Source organism: Moschus berezovskii, chromosome 28, assembly GCF_049115385.1.
Source record: "Moschus berezovskii isolate FMDL1 chromosome 28, NW_MosBer_1.0, whole genome shotgun sequence".
NCBI classification, from domain to species: Eukaryota; Metazoa; Chordata; class Mammalia; order Artiodactyla; family Moschidae; genus Moschus; species Moschus berezovskii.
In genome coordinates, this window is record NC_142487.1 from 14,314,310 (window position 1) to 14,335,874 (window position 21,565).

General features: G+C 40.0%; 1 protein-coding gene across 3 annotated transcripts in view; it reads right to left on the reverse strand.

Moving 5' to 3' along the window:
* The window catches only part of EPG5 (ectopic P-granules 5 autophagy tethering factor), a 131,118-nt gene that overhangs the window by 86,366 nt on the left and 23,187 nt on the right, over positions 1-21,565 (reverse strand). For all 3 annotated transcript variants that reach the window (XM_088833417.1, XM_055417280.2, XM_055417279.2), the window contains exons 8-16: positions 21,256-21,370; positions 20,687-20,837; positions 18,126-18,281; positions 14,802-14,959; positions 13,576-13,730; positions 11,599-11,739; positions 5,486-5,650; positions 2,754-2,873; positions 1,832-2,091 (exon numbers count right to left, since the gene is read on the reverse strand). In XM_088833417.1, the coding sequence (XP_088689543.1) occupies positions 1,832-2,091; positions 2,754-2,873; positions 5,486-5,650; positions 11,599-11,739; positions 13,576-13,730; positions 14,802-14,959; positions 18,126-18,281; positions 20,687-20,837; positions 21,256-21,370 (1,421 nt within the window). The remainder of the gene's footprint in view (positions 1-1,831; positions 2,092-2,753; positions 2,874-5,485; positions 5,651-11,598; positions 11,740-13,575; positions 13,731-14,801; positions 14,960-18,125; positions 18,282-20,686; positions 20,838-21,255; positions 21,371-21,565) is intronic.

The window sequence follows — 21,565 nt, forward strand, 5'->3', positions numbered from 1 at the left end:
ATATATATATATATATATATATAAAATTATGACTGATTTGTGCCGTTGTATGACAGAAACCAACGTAACATTATAAAGCAATGTTCCTCCAGTTAAAAAAATTTTTAATCATTACGCTGTACACCTTTAACTTATAGACTGCTGTATGTAAATTATATCTCGATAAAACTAGAAGGGAAAAAAATAAAGAACTATCTATGAAGTACAAGTTCTGAAGATACAAAGATAAACAAGACAATACCCCTACCATGTCCCTACCATCAAGAAAAAGAGCCCCTCCAAAGAGGGAGAAGTGACTACATATTAACATGGTAAGTATGCTTCCCCAGAGGGCACAGGTGCGGTGGGGCAGGACTGGGTGACCCATGGGCAGAATCTTCAACACCGTGCATACTGATCACTGGGGGAAGGTGAGCATCACCACTCTGCTCCTTAGCCCAGTGCGTCTTCTCTAACTAAGACTCCTCTCCAAAGCTTATCTCCTCCATGATGATATCCTGCTCCAGTGAGCCCTCCTTCCTTTACCTTTTCTCTGCCCATACTCTTAAGAAGTTCTCAGTCTAAGCTGTACATTAAGAATCACCTGGAGAACTGGCCCCCAGCACAATTAGATCAGGATTCTCACTCTCTTCCCCATATTGGTAATTAGAATCGCCACAAAGGTGATTCTAAAGGGTGGTCCAGGTTAAGAACCAGCACTCTATTTGTATCATCCAGCCCATGATCAGGGCTTCTTCCCTGGAGGCTTAGATGGTAAAGAATACACCTGCAATGCGGGAGACCTCGGTTCCATCCCTGGGTTGGGAAGATCCCCTGGAGAAGGGAAGGGCTACCCACTCCAGTATTCTTGCCTGGAGAATTCCATGGACAGAGGAGCCAGAAGGGCTACAGTCCAATGTGTCATAAAGAACAGACACGACTAAGCGATTTTCACAGCCCATGATTATATTGTTCAACACCGCCAATTGTTCTGTATCTCTCCTACTTTATAGCGTAGGCTGAACACTAACAGCTCATATGACAACTGTAATCCCACTGAAAATACATTGAATGGGCAATAACATATTGAAATCAGATGCTAAAAAGGTGCTACAGGTAATCTAAAACACAAGAATCACAAAGTATAGGTCAAAGAGGTTTTAGAAAAACTGACAGGCTAGAAAAAATTAATACACTGTATGAAAATAATCTTTAAAGAAAAGGATTTTTAACCAACTGAATATTCATGCCTTCACTCACTTACTGCACCAGATTCAGTCTTCATCACTCGGGATTAAAATATTACAAGACAAATATAGTTCCTGAGTCCTAACCTCACAGAATATCTTTGATAAAATTAAACAGACCCCTACATTACAGTGTGATAAATACTATAATGGAAGAAACTGACACAGCTACAGGCTCATACAAGAGAAGCACTTGACTTATCAGGCAGTTCATCCCTTTGGTGGGCTTAGACCTCTAGCTAGGAAGTCTGAGTTGGGCTGCCATCACTTGAAATAAAACTCAGTACAGGGGACCAACTATTTTCATTTGGTCATTATTCTGAGGAAGAGACTCTGTCTACCGCTGACATAAACATTCCACTCTGGGTGACAGGTATAACTCTCTTCATAATGCACCCACGGGATTTTCTGTCACAAAGCCATCCTACATGAATTTGGGCAGCATTTACCCTTGATAAGCTATTAATTGAGGCTTATCACTTGGCCCTGATTACCCCTAGACAGATTTGAATGAGGCCTCGGACCTTGGGATATGAAAAATGAAGTTGGGGGAAGCACTGACTACAAGACTCAGCAACCCTAGAAGTTCAACCCAAACACTGTACCTGTGGCCCACAGCCGTCATAGCTAAGGCCAGATAACAGCCAATGGGCATGCCCGCCTTCACAGCCTTCAAGAGAGGATGAAACGTGGGTGACTCTGTCATTTCTGGCACAGTGCTGGAGAAGGGAACAGCTGCACAAGTCTGCTGTATTCCATAATCATTTTTGTGCAGCTTTAACCTCAAAATCAAGTTCCAGGCCCACTGGTTAAATGAGGTCTCAGGTGTCTCTCCATATCGAACGATACTGGCCAAATATGAAACCTAAAACAATTATTTATTTTAAACCACATTATTCACATAACCATTAAATTAGTAAGCTCACCCACCCATCTTTGTGATCAATAATGCCCTCAAAAGAAAGGACACAATGCTTATTGATACTCAGCGTTTATAGCACTAAATGAAAGCATTTCTCACTCACAACTGAACACTTCTGCTTATTTGCTAGTCACTTTGTGAACCTGATCAGGGTCAGCTCAAGCAAGAGTAATAATATGAAAGTTGGTATGCAACGGATGGTGTGCTGGTAAATAAATTTAACAACAAGTTGGAGTTTAGGGGCTCACTTATAGGGTTTGCCAACTTTGGTAGTTAAAAAAAACAACTCCCACCATGGTCAATTTCAAGCCACCCCAGACAGCCAGGCTTCAGAGTTCTTAAAAATGTAATAATCAGTTCTCCCGAGCCAGTACAAGCCAGCACCAGCCCACCACTGTAGATCAACTCAAATTCCACAATATTAAAATGGTCATATATAGACTACTTCTTAAAGAAAAATCTTTCCTCACCCATAGAACTCAATTTCAATATCTGAAATTGCCAGAAATGCTCTTAGGAAACCTAAGAGTAAATACTGTACTTTTATCCACCCAAGTTATTTATATTAAAGACTTATGTCCTCAATACAGAAAAGAAGGAAATACCTGCTTCATACTTTCAGAAAGAAGCCCAGCATATGGTTTCTGCGCAAGGTACTTCTGGTATGCTTCAAGAATCACTAAAGCGATTTCAGCATGGACTGCTTGATCCAGATGAAGAGATACCTTTCAAAGAGAAAAATAATCACAAACATGTCATCTTGATTTTTTTTGGTTCTTATACCTTTGAACTGAAAGATTAGTTAGGATAAAAAAAAAAAAAATCTTGGATGCAGAAGCTAAATTTTCCAAAGCTCACATTCCTTAACAATGAAATTATAAAATGGCAAAATAAAAAAACATTTAAATCTTTAAAGAACCACTACACTGCACCAGTTAGGTGTGAACCTGAGTCATCACCAACTCCAGTTATAAAGAGTATCTTTGAATGCAACCCCGATTCCCACTCTAAAATCTCTATAAATACTTTAGGTTACAAGTTTAAAGGCATTGTTAAGAATCAGGAAGATGTTTAATTATTATTAACAAAATAAGAAGGTAATAATGTAAGTCTACATTCCCTTTTCTTCTGTCATCAGTGAAGATATTAAAAATACTCAACAACACAGGTAAAATATTCCTTCAGGAGCTTGAAGTTTGCATTTGACAAAGTTCAGTTCAGTTCAGTCATGTCCGACTCTCCGCAACCCCATGAATCACAGCACACCAGGCCTCCCTGTCCATCACCAACTCCCAGAGTTCACTCAAACTCATGTCCACAGAGTCGGTGATGCCATCCAGCCATCTCATTCTCCGTCGTCCCCTTCTCCTCCCGCCCCCAACCTTTCCCAGCATCAGAGTCTTTTCCAGTGAGTCAACTCGTCGCATGAGGTGGCCAAAGTATTGCAGTTTCAGCTTCAGCATCAGTCCTGCCAATGAACACCCAGGACTGATCTCCTTTAGAATGGACTGGTTGGATCTCCTTGCAGTATAAGGGACTCTCAAGAGTCTTCTCCAACACCACAGTTCAAAAGCATCGATTCTTCGGCGATCAGCTTTCTTCACAGTCCCAACTCTCACATCCATACATGACCACGGAAAAACCATTGCCTTGACTAGATGGACCTTGGTTGGCAAAGTAATGTCTCTGCTTTTTAATATACTATCAAGGTTGGTCATAACTTTCCTTCCAAGGAGCAAGCGTCTTTTAATTTCATGGCTGCAATCACCATCTGCAGTGATTTTGGAGCCCAAAAAAATAAAGTCTGACACTGTTTCCACTGTTTTCCCATCTATTTCCCATGAAGTGATGGGACCAGATGCCATGATCTTTGTTTTCTGAATGTTGAGCTTCAAGCCAACCTTTTCACTCTCCTCTTTCACTTTCCTCAAGAGGCTTTTGAGTTCCTCTTCACTTTCTGCCATAAGGGTAGTGTCATCTGCATATCTGAGGTTATTGATATTTCTCCCAGCAATCTTGATTCCAGCTTGTGCTTCTTCCAGCCCAGCGTTCCTCATGATGTACTCTGCATATAAGTTAAATAAGCAAGGTGACAATATACAACCTTGACGTACACCTTTTCCTATTTGGAACCAGTCTGTTGTTCCATGTCCAGTTCTAACTGTTGCTTCCTGACCTGCATACAGGTTTCTCAAGAGGCAGGTCAGGTGGTCTGGGATTCCTATCTCTTTCAGAACACATTCCTTAACCCTCTCAGAGAAGAGGACTTTCCAAACACTAAGAAAAGAGCAAGGAGACACTCATGCGGACTAGACTCTGCATGCAGCTCTCTGGGAGAAGAGGGTGGCGGCTTCTGTTTACAAGTCAGAGAAGGTGAAGCTGGAAAAGAGTCTCCTGCAGCCCTCACCGACCAGCACTTGAGAGAGAGAAGACCCACCTGAGCCCATGAGCAGACCAGATGGTTAGGGACACGCGGGTGAGAAAGCTCCCTGGCTTCAGGTTCCTCATCTGTACTACAGGGGTAATGTTCACACCACCACACAAGATGACTGCAAGCACTAGATGACTTGCTCAGAACAAAAGCTGGCAGACAGGGCTGAGTTCTCTTCCCTTTCCCTTTAAAATATTTAAATATTTTGATCAAGGAGCTAACTAATAAGGCCTAGGTAAAAAGGGAGGAAGATTTTGACAGAATTCCTTGATATGGCATCTTTGGAGACAAGATAGGTAGCTAACTCTTGATAATAATAACTACCACCACTAAGACCCTGACATGTGCCAAGAACATGTTTCATGTGTCCCAGCTTGCTGAAACCTTACAGCAACCTACTGAGGTAAACCTATTACTGTGATGTTTACAGAGGAGCAACTGAGGCCCAGGGAGTTCAGGAAGCTTGCTCACGGTCACACAGACAGGAGGTAGCAGAGCTGGGATCAGAAGTCAGGCAGGCTGGCTCAGAGCTCAGGCTCTTAACCAGCGCACAGTGTTCTGGAAGACAAATCGGGCAACGACACACAATACAAAATGTACGAGGAAGGAAGACCAGAGGCAGGAGAGGTAATTAGGAGGAGCTGCAGTAAATAGCCAGAAATAAAACAACAGAAACAAATGATCCAAGGAATAAGGGAAGAATTTTCAGTGTGGAGCAATTTATCTTCACTTATAGGATGCTCGCTCTGCAAAACAGAACTCAATTAGAGGAGATCCTAAATTCTGACACAACTAAGACAATTTGTAGGTCTTGCACGTGACATTTTAAAATGTTAATGTCTGAGAAAATCTTTCTTTAAAACTGATGTGTGTGCACAGTCTTTAGGGAAGGTTTTTAACACATACCTGTTCACCAAGTCCCCAATTCAGGCCTTCTAGAATAACACAGGCCAATTTATTCTTCACCGATGTCAGGTTATAATTCAATAACCAATCCCGAATCACAGCTATCTCAGAGGCAGAAGGTCGCCAAAGATACAAAGGTAGTTCTTTAAACAAGTATAAAGAAACCTTTTTTAAAAGAAAAATTATAATAATTAAAATCAAAATTTAAGGACAATCCTATATTACTACAATACTACATTATTAAAGTGCTTACAAAAAGTTTTCTCCAAAAGAAGTAGGGTTTAGACAATGAAATGAACAATGAGATCAAATCAATATAAATACTAATGATACACCAAAAGCACATTTTGCAATCCTTTGTAAAGGTCAAGCTGTTTTTCCTACGTAAACTGGTGAAAAGAGAAGGTGAAAGTCACTCAGTCGTGTTCGATTCTTTACAACTCCATGGACTATACAGTCCATGGAATTCTCCAGACCAGGATACTGCAGTGGGTAGGCAGCTGTTCCCTTCTCCAGGGGATCTTCCCAACCCAAGGATCAAACCCAGGTCTCCCACATTCCAGGTGGATTCTCTACCAGCTGAGATACCAGGCAAGTCCCTGTAAAATGGTATATTTCCATTTTTAAAAAATCACCAAAGTATGATTCATATTTAAAGTCATGATAAATCAGCAGAAAGGCATTGATTTCACAAAAAGACTTAGCACTTCAAATAATTATTTCTCCTGTGCCATTTAAAAAATTATTTTTATGAGTTTTAAAGCATTCCAGGAAGTAGATACAAGAAATGGAAAGGGGTAAAGATAAGCCAAGATCAACCAAGAGCTGATATTTGTTAAAACTGGATGACAGGTACACAGAAATTTATTAGACTCTTCTCTATTCTTTATATACTTGAAAAATTCTGTACAAAAATCCACAGTACCAATTGTCAATAACAAATCCATGTGCAAAGTAAGATACAACTGGGTTCACTTAATACAGTCTGCTTTAAGTAAGAATGATCAGAAGAGCAGTTCATTTTATAATGTCTAGAATAGTGCTGTCCAAAGGAAATCTAAAGCGAGCCACAAATGTATTTTAATTTTTCTAACAACCATTTTTAAAAGTCAAAAGAAGCAAGCAAAATTAATTTTAACAACATACTTCATTTAATCCAATATGTCCAGAACAGTATTCCCACATCATTACAAAAGATTACTGAGATATGTTATTCTTACTTCATATTAAGTCTTAGAAACCCCGTGAGTATCTTACACTCACAGCACATCATAATCTGGATGAGCCATATTTCAAGGGTTCTATAGTCACATAGGCCTAGTGGTTACTCTATTGAACAACTCTGCTCAGAACATATATCCTAGCATTTTTCAGGTTCCTGCACTGCTCCATATTGGAGGCAAACAAAATTTGAAAGACTGGAAGGAATGAATTTGAAAGACTTTTTCTTTCCTATGTATGTGTGCAGTATGAGTGTGTGTGCTTAGCTAAATTTTCATAAGGATTTGTAATAAAGGTCTTGAATAACTAAATAAAACAGTAACCAAGCAATCTAACACATACAAAACTTCTTTAGCTTGTGAGCAGCTGACAAAAAGAACAAAATAATGGTACTAGAACAATGAGTATAACAACAAGATCTGTCCAGAAAAGCACCTATGCCCAGCCACACAAAATAATAGTATAACATATATCCACCCATCAAGAATGAAAGTGAATTAAGAAAGACCTCATGGACATTAAAAAGTTAAAAAGGGACTGTTACAAAAACTCTATGGTCAGTAAATACAACTAGTTAGAAGAAATGGAAAAATCCCTTTAAAAATATAAATCACCAAAACTGACTCAGGAAAAAAAAAAAAAACTGCTTTAAATTTTCAATTTGTTATCAAAACACATCCCACAAAGAAAACCAAAGACCCAGATAACTTCGCTGGTAAAGGCTATCAAACATTCCAGGAAGAATTCTAGCAATCTTACAAAATTCTTTCAAACAACAGAAGAGGAGAAAATGCTTTCCAATTCGTGTTACAAGACCAACATGACCCTAAAACCAAAATCTAACAAAATAAAATTATAGATCAATATTTGCCATGAATCCACAATAAACAATAGCAAATTGAACCTCAGTTCAGTTCAGTTCGGTCACTCAGTCGTATCCGACTCTTTGCGACCCCATGAATCACAGCACACCAGGCCTCCCTGTCCATCAACAACTCCCGGAGTTCACTCAAACTCATGTCCATCGAGTCGGTGATGCCATCCAGCCATCTTATCCTCTGTCGTCCCCTTATCCTCCCACCTCCAATCCTTCCCAGCATCAGAGTCTTTTCCAGTGAGTCAACTCGTCGCATGAGGTGGCCAAAGTAAAAAGATTAATATACTAGGATCGAGTGGTTTTTATTTCAGGAAACAATGATGGTTTAACATTTGAAAATCAGTCAATGTAATTCATCATTTTAACAGATAAAAGGATAAAAATCACAGGAGCACCTCAGTGAATGAAGAAAAAACAACTAAATACCTATGCATGAAAAAAGAAATTTCAGCAAACTACAAATATAAATTTCTCAGTCTACCAGAGAATATAAATGAAAAGCCTACAGCTAGCATACTCGGAGAAGGCAATGGCAAGCCACTCCAGTACTCTTGCCTGGAAAATCCCATGGACAGAGGAGCCTCGTGGGCTACAGTCCATGGGGTCGCTACTAGTCGGACAAGACTGAGCGACTTCACTTTCACTTTTCACTTTCATGCATTGGAGAAGGAAATGGCAACCCACTCCAGTGTTCTTGCCTGGAGAATCCCAGGGATGGCAGAGCCTGGTGGGCTGCCATCTATGGGGTCACACAGAGTTGGACACGACTGAAGTGACTTAGCAGCAGGAGCAGCATGATACTTCATGGGGAACTCTGGAACCTTTTCTGCTATGATAAGGAATACAGTAAGGCCACTGTCACTACCTCTATTTCATACCGGAATGAATGAAAGATCTAATTCATTCAATAAAGCAAAAAAAAGAAATGATTACACAGGAAGAATCCTAGTAAGAATTCCCAACAAAACAGAATTTAAAGAATGTATTTTAAAATATATTTATGCTTTCATTGAAAGTCAAAAGATCACTAATTTACCTGAAGAGGATATTAGGAAGATGATTTCACTAACAAAAGCAGAATGTTTCAAATTCTTAAAAAAGACCAATAGGAAAATATTTATCAATTTTCAGGCTGTCATCAAAACTTATCTGAGTTCTGTACTTTGAGATGTCCCCAGGGGCTTGGTCCTCATCAACAACTATTCCTAACCCAGGGCGATTTCCACACTACAGCACAAATGACTTTTCCTCTCCTGCTGGGCCTCTGGAACAAAGTTACTTTCAGACACGCCCCAACTGTGCCAGTGAAAGTTTAGGTCCACAGCTCATTCCCACACTCTGAAGCTCGAAGCTGATTTCAGCCTAGTCCAAGGTCACAGCAAAAATATTCAAAGCCATCATATTCATCTGAAGCCAAGGGGGCTTAAAGAAGTTCCTCCAAAAACATCAGTGAGTTTAATGAACATAAAGGAACCACATGTATAAACAGAGTGGGGGCATCTTTTATAAGATGTGCTCTAAAGAACATTATGGTTCTATTTTGCACACTTACAGCTAAGCATATTTCTGAGCACAATTATTACTGAAAGTATTATGGACCCAATTAAAAATGTTAAGTGTAGCCAAATCCAGGGGAAAAAAAAATGTATCAGATAAAGGTCATGAACTCAATCAAACTGAAACACTCAGATGACCCACTGTAGATTTTCTTGGAAGACATTCCATTAGATGATCTCTCAAAAAGGAGCAACCAAAAACTTGTTCTTTGCAAACTCAAAGAAACAGAAAGTAGAATGCTGGCTGCCAGGAGCTGAGAAGGGATGAAGAGTTAGTGTTTAATGGGTACAGAGTCTCAGTTTCACAAGATGAAAGAGTTCTGTGGCTGGATGGTGGTGATGGTAGGCAGCAAAACAGTGCGAACGTATTTAATACCACTAAACTTAAAAATGGTTAATATTATGTCTTATGTTGTGTATAATTTGGTGGTGGTGGTGGTTTAGTCACCAAGTAGTGTCTGACTCTGTGTGACCCCATGGACTGTAGCCCACCAGGTTCCTCTGTCCAATTTCCCAGGCAAGAATACTGGAGGGGGTTGCCATTTCCTTCTCTAGGGGACCTTCCTGTCCCAGGGATCAAACCCACATTCCCTGCATTGAAGGTGGATTCTCTACCGCTGAGCCACCAGGGAAGCTGTGTATAATTTACCACAATTAAATTTCTCTTAATGTAAAAAAAAGTAACAAACACTTTTCCAAGTAAAGAATAATATAGCCTTTATTCTTCAGTTAGGGGAAAAAAAGTCTCATAAACCAATCTGTCACTGAATGTGCTCACTCATGAGTGTGATGAAGTACAATAGTTATCCATCATCTATCCTGCAGGAATGGTGCAATGACTATAAGGTAAAGGCCCGGTGCAAATATAAGCCCAGAGAAAAACACTATAACTGTAAACATTCCTCCTGACGTTACCACACATGACTACCTGCCATTAGAGAAATTCACTCATTACAGCCTTATTACACTTGATGAAGAAAATCTTCAATAAGTATATGTTTTTGAAAATGATACGCTCAAACAACAGAATACTACTCAGTCATTAAAAGGGATGAACTACTAACATAAGCTACAACGTGGACGAGCCTGGAAAACATCATGCTAAGTGAAAGAAGCCAGTCACAAATGATCAGATATTTTGTAATTCCATTTACATAAAGTGTCCAGAATAGGTAAATCTATAGAGACAGGTTTCCCAGGTGGCTCAGTGGTAAAGAATCCACCTGCCAATGTAGGAGATATGGGTTTGATCCCTGGCTCAGGAAGATCCCTGGAGAAGGAAATGGCAACCTACTCTAGTATTCTCACCTGGGAAATCCCGGGGACAGAGAAGCTTAGTGGGCTGTAGTCCATAGGGGTCACAAAAGGTCAGACATGACTTAGTGACTAAACAACAAAAACACAGAAACAGAAAATAGGTTGTGGTCACTCAGGGCTGAAGGGGATGGAAGTCTGACAGCTAAATAGTATGTGGTTTTGTCCTGAGGTGATGAAAATGTTCTAAAATTGACTGGTGATATGTATACCTATCTGTGAATATACTAAGAACCACCGACTTACACACTTTAAATAGATGAATTATATTATATGTGAATTATATTGCAATAAAGCTGCTTTTAAAAACTACACAAAGATTACAAAAGGGATTGTGACAAATGACAGAACTAAATGATATACATCTTGCTCAACTTAAACTATTTTAATTTTGTTTTTGATTGACTTAAAGCAGGTCTTCTTTCTTAGAGTTGTTTCCATCAGAAAAAAGATAAGAATTACGAAGTTAAAGCAAAATTATGAAATAAAAACTATGGATTATCATTAGGCTCTAATTAAAATAAAAACCTGTGGATTTCCCGAGGGGTCCAGTGCTTAAGAATCCATCTGCCAATGCAGTGGACGTGGGTTGATCCCTGGGCCAGGAAGATTCCACATGCCACAGGGCAACCAAGCCTGTGTGCCACGACCACTGAGCCAGCACTCTAGAGCCTGTAAGCGACACCCACCAGGCTCACGTGCTACAACGACTGAAGCTGGCACAGCTACAGCCTGTGCTCCGCAACAAGAGAAGCCATTACAGTTAGAAGCCCACGGAGCCCAACTAGAGAGCAGTCCCGCTCACCACAACTAAAGAAAGCCCGAGCACAGCAACAAAGACCCAGTGCAGCCAAAAATAAATGTAAAAAGAAAATAATAAATAAAAACCTCTTACTGAAGGAGATGGGAAGTCACTTTGCAGAGATTAAGAGAAACAATCCAGTTTTTTATAAGCAGCAGTGATGCCCAAGCAGGCATGGAGCCTGTGACTCAGTAAATGCTCTCTTTACTCTGTTGTACCCACGACTCAGCCATCCCAACAACTATTTTTGTATCCCAGTAACTATATTTCCCACTGCTCCAATACTCCAGGGTTCAAAATAAACAACAACAAAAGGGGAAACAAACAAAATCAGTGCTCTTACCATTCCAACCTGGTCAATGGTGTCTTGAACTCTATCCAGAAGGACAGAAATTATCTCAGGGTGAACAACTGTGATGCCCCCTAAAAGCTCTCGACCAACCTTTGAAAAAGTTTCTCGGGTGGACAGGGTGACATAAGATACCTAAAAGTGGGGACGTGGAGAGATGGCATTTTTAAAATCAAGCATCAGTTAAAAAAAAAAAACTTTTTCATACTTTATTTAGAATGCTTTCAAGTAAAGTATCAGAGAGAATCTCAGATTGAGGCTTAGTTCACACTGTGAACCAAGTTTGATCACACTGTGATCAAAGGATTTCAAAAGTTCAGAGAGCAGAGTGTCTACCCTGAGTCTGGAAGGTGGCAGGAGGGACTGGAGAAGAAAGAGAACCATGTAACAGTGACTTCTAGTGCTGGATTCAGAAAGAAACACCAATGTCCTCAGAGCAATCAAATAGTCCCTTCATAGTAAAACTTTCCTAAATTTGAGGAAACCAATAAAATTATGAAAATCAGAATGCGTTTCCTGGATATATCTATTCTCTCAAAAAAAAAAAGAGAGAGAGAGAGATCCTCTATCACAAGAGCCTCTAAAGCATCCATGGTTAGACTTCCCTGGCAGTCCAATGCTTACAACTCTGTGCTTCTATTGCAGGGGGCACAGGATGATCCCTGGGAACTAAGATCCCGCATGCCATGAAGCACAGCCAAAAAATAATAATAATAACCAATATTAACCAACTCTTCTTAAACAATGGGTTCAAAACTATAAGACACAACCCATTCATGCCAATGGCCAGCAGTTTGGGTGTTGGTTTTTTGCTTTTATTTTTTTAAATCAATGGAACAGAACAGAAAAATAAGAAAGTAGAATAAAACAGAACAGTGCATAACTACTGACTCAATTTCACACATATGTACCCACACACAACACACACAGGATCAGAATGTAGTTTTCACTGTGAGAACTGGTCAGGACATTTGAACCATCATTCAAGAGCATAAATAATACTTTAGTAATGTTATCTTGAGAATGCCATATAATATACATGAAAATATACATTCTCCCCTCAGGTTTTACAGATTATGAAGTTAGTCTGGAATTTCAGATCCATCTAGGCCTTAATCACATGCAGGGTTACTTACAAAGTACAAGAATAGGAACAGCTTATTAGGATATTTGATTCCAGAAAAGAACTTTAGATTACCCAGTCTGACATTCTCAAACTGGAGTACTGAGGGGGATGATGATAAATCTTCAGACATAATTTTTACTTATATTGGAAGAAATTTTTTATGAAGGCAAAGAGATAAATGACAGCCTACGGTGAAAATCTATATTATATATATACATATATATGTACACACACAAAAAAAAACTCCAAATAATATTTTGGTAACCACTTGAGTTATGTCCCTCAACACAAGGGGCCTAAAGTTCATTCTCTTCCACCATTAAGGGTGGCTGGGTGAAAAAGTAAAGAAAGCAAGGATCTCATCCCATCCTGTCATTTCACAGATAAACTGAAGCCCAGAGCGGTAAGGTATCTTCTCTGATGTGAGATGGGCAACGAGGAGCAGAGTTAAAACAAAGCCAGATGATCTAACTCTAGGTTCAGTATTATTTCCACCATCTCATCTAAGTAGGAGGGGAAGCCAGGTTTCCATGTTCCTGGCAGGGTCAGAGGAATAGAAATGAGGAAGGCGGGGCAGAGGGACAGAAAGTATAAAAACTACAAATATCAGGCTGTGCCAAACTGTCTATTCTTTACCAAAACTCACACATCAAATGAAAAGAGATAGCATGGAGAAATGGGATGGGTATGATTCATGTTTTCAGTACTACTTACAGACCATCTTCTTCCACAAGTGCAGACAAAATGAGGCTGTCACATTTTTTAAAGCGATCCCAAAAGAATCAACGGATGGGCAAACCAAAAGAAAATGTTTTTAGCTCATTTCTAAAACTTAATATTCTAACCTCATATATCTCCAGAACAATAATTTTTATGAAGTCTTCATCCACGTTGGTTCTTCTGGCCTGAGCCATTTGAGCAAACGTAGTTAGAAGGCAAATCTCTTCCGAGCTATTCATGGAAGAAAGACACTTCTCAAAGTTCACAAAGTGTTCCGGGTCTGCAAGTCCAAGAATATTAATGTGGGGCGAGAATAAACATTTGTCACTTTAGTTACTCTTTCAGAGATAAATAAGATATAAAACTAAAAGATATTAAGAAATATTTAATGATAGAAAACATCTTTGTTCCAGAATGGATTTCTACAGGCATTAGGAAGAAGGCTGGGCCAGCTGAAATTGCAACTCTGAATATAATGTTGGCTTAGGCAACATTTAAGAAGTCTCAGTTTCCTAATCTGTCTCTGAAGGTTATTTAAGATCAGATGCTATGTGACTGGTCAAGAGCTTTATCAACTGCAGAGCCCTGCTACTGTCACTGAGCAAGACATCCTCAGCAATACACCTGAAGCTACCCGGTAATTATCAGCCAAACGAAGGACAGCTCTATTAACGAAAACTGATAAGACTAGCAAACCTACTCAGTACCAACATGGCATTTCACACAAAAGACATTTGCTTACAAATGAAAATTTGGGGCAAGAAATTAGCTATAATCATGACTGAAATACTGATGAATAGGATTAACAATCTCTGTATTTTGGTCTATTCCTCAGAGAATGCTCTGTAGGCAATATTACATTTTGTCACTAGAGGGCAGTCTTGATAAACAGTACTGAAACATTTGACAGAAAACTAAAGGCTTCACAAAACTCTTTAGAGAGAAGAAAATACTCTTTAAAAAATATACTCCCTGTGGAACTTTTCACAGTAAGAAAGCAACAAGCCAATAATTCCTTTCATATGTTTACACATTTGAGAAATCAAACATAGTTCATCAAATTTCCAGTATTATCAAAATATCCATAGGGTATTAACAACTCAAATTTCCATTTCCTATCCCCAAATTGGGTTCATAATAGAATTTACTCATCAGAGCATTTGAAGAATAATGAAAATTGGAATCATCATTCTAATAAGTCAAAACAACAAAGCAGTCTCTTAAATTTCAAAATTATTACACATGAGTACACAGAGTAAAACATCTCTTACTCCTCCTAAAAGCAGAAAGAATAAAGCCATGAAGACAAGAGGCGCATGAGACAGAGAGGCGGATGCTGGCACGGCTGTACCTTGGAGGTGTTTCTTGCACTCAGCAGGCAGGAGGGCAGTACTGAGCTTGTCCAGATTCCCGCTTTCCACCTGATGCATGAGGTAGAAGAGCTTCCAGAGCATCTGGACAGACAGTGTCCCGAAGGGCATTTCTGACATAAACAGCCAAATGCCAAGTCTGCATGCATTAAGAAGAGCAGGAATAATTTCAAGTATCAGTCAACTTCACCATATTGAGAAAGGAGGCAAAAAAAAGTCTTAAATTTTTAAATCACACTAGAGCAATTTTTCTAGCACGCTTCAGTCACAAACACCCTGAGAATGTTTAATGGCAAATACACACAAAGCACCTACTCTGTGCCAAGCACATCACCTATTTATCAGCACAGTCCTCCCCACAAAAACCAAGGCAAGCACTATTACCGATATTATCCCCAACTGACACATCAGGTTGCTAGAACACAAAGGCTAACCAGAGGCAGAGCTGGGTTTTAAACCAAAGATCCTTTTAAGACCTGGGCGACAGAAACACTGCTGAGATTGGATGTATGTGTGTGAGCGTGTGCACACCCAGACCTGTGCCGCTGGCAGAGGCAGGGTGAGACACAAAAGCTCTCCCTAACTCCTGACTCAAAACAGAATGAAGTTCAAACTCCTCAGTTCCAAATTCAAAGCCTTCCAAAAATAGCCCAGACCCATATTCCCAACCAGAGCCCTCTCTGTATTATCACCAGACCATTTTTGGACAAGGGGCTTTCCTGGTAGCTCAGCAGTAAAGAATCCACTTGCAATGCAGAAGATGCACAGGAGACCTGGGTTCGATCCCTGCTTCGGGAAGATCCCCTGGAGAAGGAAACGGCAACCCACCTGGAAAATCCCATGGACAGAGGGGCCTGGCGAGCTACGGTCCATGGGGTCACAAGAGAGTCGGACACAACTCAGCAACTAAACATGGACAGATTTCTGGATAAGCCCAGAGAGAACATCCCAACTACACAGTGCCATCCCTCCGTTTGTGAAGCGTTCCCTAATGTCCTCTCCTCAGCACTACTATGAAATTCTAACCATACCTGACTACGGCATTATCATACCCATTATCAGTGTTTCTCAGACCACTGTGGGCAGAAAAATCACCTGAGACTTTGTGGAAAATACAGACTCCCAAGATCCACCTAAGAGATTCTGTGTTTGCAGGTCACAGCGGGGGCCCAAGAATTTGCACCTTTTTTTTTTTACAGTCACCCCAGATGATTCAAGACTCAAACTACACAGACACAACCTACTCAAACTACACTGTGGTCCTTAAACTATACAGTGAGAAATATAAATATGCAATTTAGGTACACATACCAGCATACCACAATTTGACAGCAGAAACCAAGTCTACTTAAACTAGTATCTCAAAAACAATACTGAATACATGCTTATAAATATTTTGTTACATGAATTTTATCTCAAAAAATCTAAAAAAGAAAAATGGGGAGGCACTCAAAACTGTTGCTTTGGGGCAAAACTATAATTTAATCAATTATAAATGTTTATTAAGAAAAACAGAAATTAAATAGTGCATGCTTAACCCATGTCTGTGGCCCACAAGGCCACTAGCGGTCCAAACCACAACTGACCTCGACTCTGAAAAGCAACAGCTAGACTTCTCTAAGTTCAAGTGGATCAGGCTTCTGTCTCATTAAATAATTATCCCAACACCTCACATTGGACTGGATGTTCTTATATAAAGGATCACCCAACAATGAGGCCTTAAAAGTAATGTCATAGACAATAAATATTTCCAGTTACAAAATTCCTATAGAGCAGACATGAAGTAAGTCTGGTTTAGATTTCTGTAGTCTTTCAGTTTGGGTTTTTTTTTTTTTTAGTTTGAGGGACTAACTACCGTCAGAAATTTCCACAGGAGTGTCAAATAAATTTAAATTTCACAGTTTTAAATACCTGATTCTCATATGATGTGTTCTGAAAGAAATTGTACTCAAGAACAACAGCTCTCAGCATTTTCAAGTTTAAAGCAATTCCTGTGTGAATTACATAAGCAATATTACAAGAGGGTTCACAGCTCAGTGCATAAGACCTTATAAGGAACTACAGTCTTTCTTCTAGAAAAGCTTTGCCTCTCAGCTAAACAAACACAAGATCAGGTGACAGGAGATCAGACATGGAAGACTTTTCCCAAGCAGCAGGAGGCCGGCTTCAATAAGCAGGTGCTACTGCACTGAACCCCTAGCAGGGTTCTGCCCAGGACCTAGTACACCTCAGGACACCACCAAGTATGGACAAGAATAACCTAACTAAATTTCTAAGCCGAAGTTCTCTTTATCTTAGACCCACTCCTTCTAAGTGCTTAACAGTAGTTTTAAGACTTAGTCATAGAATACTAATCTTTCTCTAAGTGAGCGGTTATTCTGTTCTTCATCTGAAACCACAAAAAAAAAGCCACCACTTACACCTGAAAAGTCTTCTATGGTTTAAAAATATTACTTTCCACATATTACTGCATTTCACCCTCGTAACACATCCATGAGGAAAATGGAACAAGTTGTGTCATCATCGTCATCTCCACTTTATAAATGCACAAAGTGAGACCACAAATATTAAGTGATTTGCCCAAGTTAACAGTCTTAGCAGACCAGGACTCAAACCCACCACACAACACACATAAATAAGGGGCTGAGCCTATGAGGCTGTGGCAAGAGTATCAACAGCTCAGAACAACAGCTCAGAAAGGGATCTGGCACTTCATGAGTGGAGCTGGGGGGCGGGGGTGGGGGAGGGGGGCAGAGTGCTGAAGCAGAACCCACTCCCACACTTCAGCAAAAACTCAGGGAAGACGGTGCAAATGAGTGGTCAGGTCCCCACCTCTGCCAAAAAACGTATCCTAGGCTGTAAGCAGCAGCAACAATGGTGAGATGAGAACATAATCAAGGAGGTGAAGGAGGACCCCAGACCCAAGACAGTCCTAGACTTTAAATCCCACATAGTCAGACAACTTGAACAACGTACTGAGCACCTACTCTGCCCCACTGGGGACACTAGAGTTGGGTATAAAATACAATTCACCCCCTGCTCACAGTTACCCCAGAAGTTCAGAGTGGCAAAACTGAGATAGCAGAATCAGGTTATTTGTAAGACCGAAGGAAACCTGAAAGTCAAGATCATTTCAGGCAATACTACAGACAAGGAAACTAAATCCCAAACATTAGCCCAAGATAAAAAACAGATAAAATACGCTGATGTTATTATAAGAGCCCTACTTCAGTCAATGACTTTCACTCCAATCTTCCTCACTGGCCAAGGAGCTGTTTCTCGACAGTTATCATCATATGTCTTACCTTTTGGCTTTCAGGACATGTAGAACAGCTCTCAAAAAGAGCTCATCAAATTCAACCTGTAGTTTCTCCATGGAGTAGGGCTGCAGGGCCAATCCTGAGCCTTGGTTGTGGCTCACATACTGGGCCCAGTGGTCACTCACATAACCAAGGGTCATCCTGAGCATGAAGAAAGACAATGTGGCACTTTGTGTGAACACACTCAACACCAGCATCTTTCCATTACATTTGAAACAGTACTTTAGTCAACCTCTCTTTGTTGCATACTATCTTCTAGGTGCTAAAGGGGATGCAATGAAGGGAAAAAACCTTCCCCTCATGGAGCTGACATTGAGTGGAGGGCACACAGACAATAAACAAAATAAAATGCACAGTCTGTCACATGGTTATAAATGACACTGAGAAAAATCAGTAGGAGCAAAAAATAAAGGTTTTCGGGCATGTTGGTGAGGAGGGGCCTCACTGAAGAGGGACCCATGCGTAAAGACTGGATGCAGTCTCAGGCTATCTAAGGGAAGAGCACCCAGGCTTAAGAAGCAACCAGGGTGAAGGCTCTGAGGTATGTTCATTGTGTTGGAGGGACAGCAAGGCAGCCAATGTGCTAAAGTAAAGTAAACGAGAGAGAATGGCTGGCGAGGAAATCAAAGAGACAAGAAACCAGCCATGAAGAGTCCTGTAGGCCACTGTGCATACTGGCTTTTACTCTGAATGAGACTGGGAGCAGCTGGGTCTGAGAAGAGGAGAGATATGAGCTGACTCATGATTTATAAGAAACACTGGCAGCTGTTGTAAGAATAAGCTGGGGGTGCGGGGGAGGGAGGGCACAAGCAGGAAAACAAGTCAGGTGGCTATTGCGATAATCGGTGAGACATAACTAAAAATGAACTGAGGTGGCAGCAGGGTACACGGTGAGCAGAGGCTGGATTCTGGAAGCAGAATGTTTCACCAATTCAAAGCATGCACACCCTTCACCTTTTAATCTCTACAACTAGAATGAACATCAAGATTGATAACATCATAATCTGGTGGCATTTTTTTTTCTTAGTGGTACACAAAATGTATCTTAGGTTTGCTGAAAGATGGCATATTGAAAGAAAAGATGACAGAATTGACCATTAGATTGGATGTGCTATATAAAAAGAAAAGTCAACAATGACACTAGTGCTTTGGCCTGAAAAACTGGCACTTACTGAAACTGAGAAGACTGTGAGAGCAGCAGTTTGAGAGGTGGGGAAAGTGAGCCCATTTGGGGAATATTCAATTATAATGATCATAAGTCATCCAAGTGCTGCTGAGTTGGCAGCTGGATATATTCAATACAAGCTTAGAAGAAACGTACGAAATGTAAATAGAACACAGAACTTTAACCAAATTCAGATGATACTCAAAGACATGGGAATGGATGAAATTCCAAGGAGTAAGTTGGGATAAAGGGGTCCAGGGATGAAGGCCTGAGGTATTCAAACATTAACAAGCCTAGGAGGGGAGAATGAAACAAACAAGGAGGCAGAAAATGAACAGCCAGTGAAAGAAACAGGAAAACGTGGTATCCTGGAAGTCAAGCAAAGAAAATGCTTTAAGGAGAAGTGACCATCCGTCATGAAGACTGCTATATAAACTGTGTGAGAGATAAAGCAAGATGAAGACTGAGAGGTGGCTACTGGACTAGTTAGTAGCACAAAGTTCATTAGCAACTTTCATTCTTCAGAGCTGTTAGGGCAGTGTTGGGAGGAAAAGCCTGACTACGGAGAGTTTAAGAACTCCAGGCATCCTCTATCATTACCTGGCTTTATGAATGTGATGGATATATATTTGAAATAATTAAAATCAATTATGCTTTACAAACAAAAGTACAGAAGGAGGGGAAGTTCTGTAGTTTTTTGTAAGTTTTATTTCAAGGTAAGGGAGGTCGGATGAAATAACTATGTTTCATATACACCATAAAAATAGAAAGACTGATGATACAGAATCCTCTTGGATGTAAGTTAATTCAATGAAAAGCAGTACATTTCTCAGAATTTACTCTTATTTGATAATAAAAAAAAAAAAACCTATCTTTCACACAAATGAATGATAATGCTTTCCCAACTCAAATACAGGAGCCACTGATGAAGTCTTCGCAATTTTCTGCTATTTTACAGAAATCAGAATACGAGTAAATAAGAGAGAAAACAGGGAAATAATAATGCAAAAGAGCTACTGCCAATTTTCCACAGCTACATGACAATTTCTAGGCAAAAGTTAGGCAATAGAAGAGAAGAGAGTAAAGGAGGGGAAAGATCCTGTATTTTCTTCGACCCCTTCTCTCTAGCCAAGGCCAACCCAACTGCTTTGAAGATCCTAACTGCAAGAACAATTGTCTAGCAAACCAGTTAAATTTGAAATAATTAACCAAATATTCTGACTGGAAGTATTTATTTAAAATTTCCATTTAGTAGATGGTGAAGAAAAAACTTCTTACTTTTATGAGAAATAAGACATAAACTGTACGAATAAAATGCCCACCATCACAATTATACATTGTCTGTAACTAGGGCTAATAGATATACCAAGAGCAGTATTACCTGATCATATAACCAATTCGCTTGACAAACTGCCTATAGCGTGCTCTATTGAAGGTTTCTAGCCCCACTGCCAGAAGTTCCACTAAGGAGTTAGCAAAGGCAAAAATTTTCATCATCTCTTGCGGTCGTGTTGTTTCGGGTAAATAATCACCTAAAAGTTCATCAAAGAAAAGAAAAAATATTGTAATTACAATGGAAAAAAACTGAAAGATACGGATGTCAACATATTAAGGAAGAAACAAAGTCAAGATGGAAAATCCTATGCTCTGGCTTCTATACCAACGTGAAATGGGAAACTTGAGATGAAGTACAAAACCAAAACCATTTATTAAAGCTGGGAGATGTGCAAGATAGTCGACCTGTTGTATTTAAGCACCACGGAGGAAACTACAATCATAACAGAGGGGAGAGAAGCCTCACCACAGAGACACAATCATCTCTGCAGAGTACAGCCAGGCACAGGGGGCCCCAAATCAGGAGCCCGCCCAGGATGTAAGACCCGATGCCAAGTTCCTGTGTCTGAGCTTGCCACTGCCACATTTTATATGTGACGAAAGAAATAAGTCTACCTTTTGCTTTAAACCCAAGAAGATGCTGAAACAGTTCATGAAATGGGAACTGTGACAGAAGAACAACCAAGTCATCTTCATTAAGGAGAATCCAACTGGTCTCGGGGTCTTCATCCTAAGGAAAAAGATGCAGTCTTATCAGTTGACTTGACGAGATAATACCATGGCGCAGTTACAGGAGCTGCACTATCACAGGTCTCAGTGGTACACAAGCTGTATTCTCATGAGTCCTCATGGACTTCTCCTCCAGGACAGAGATTTACACTATCAGTTCTACTAAATGACCTGTAAATCCCCAAACACTGCAAGT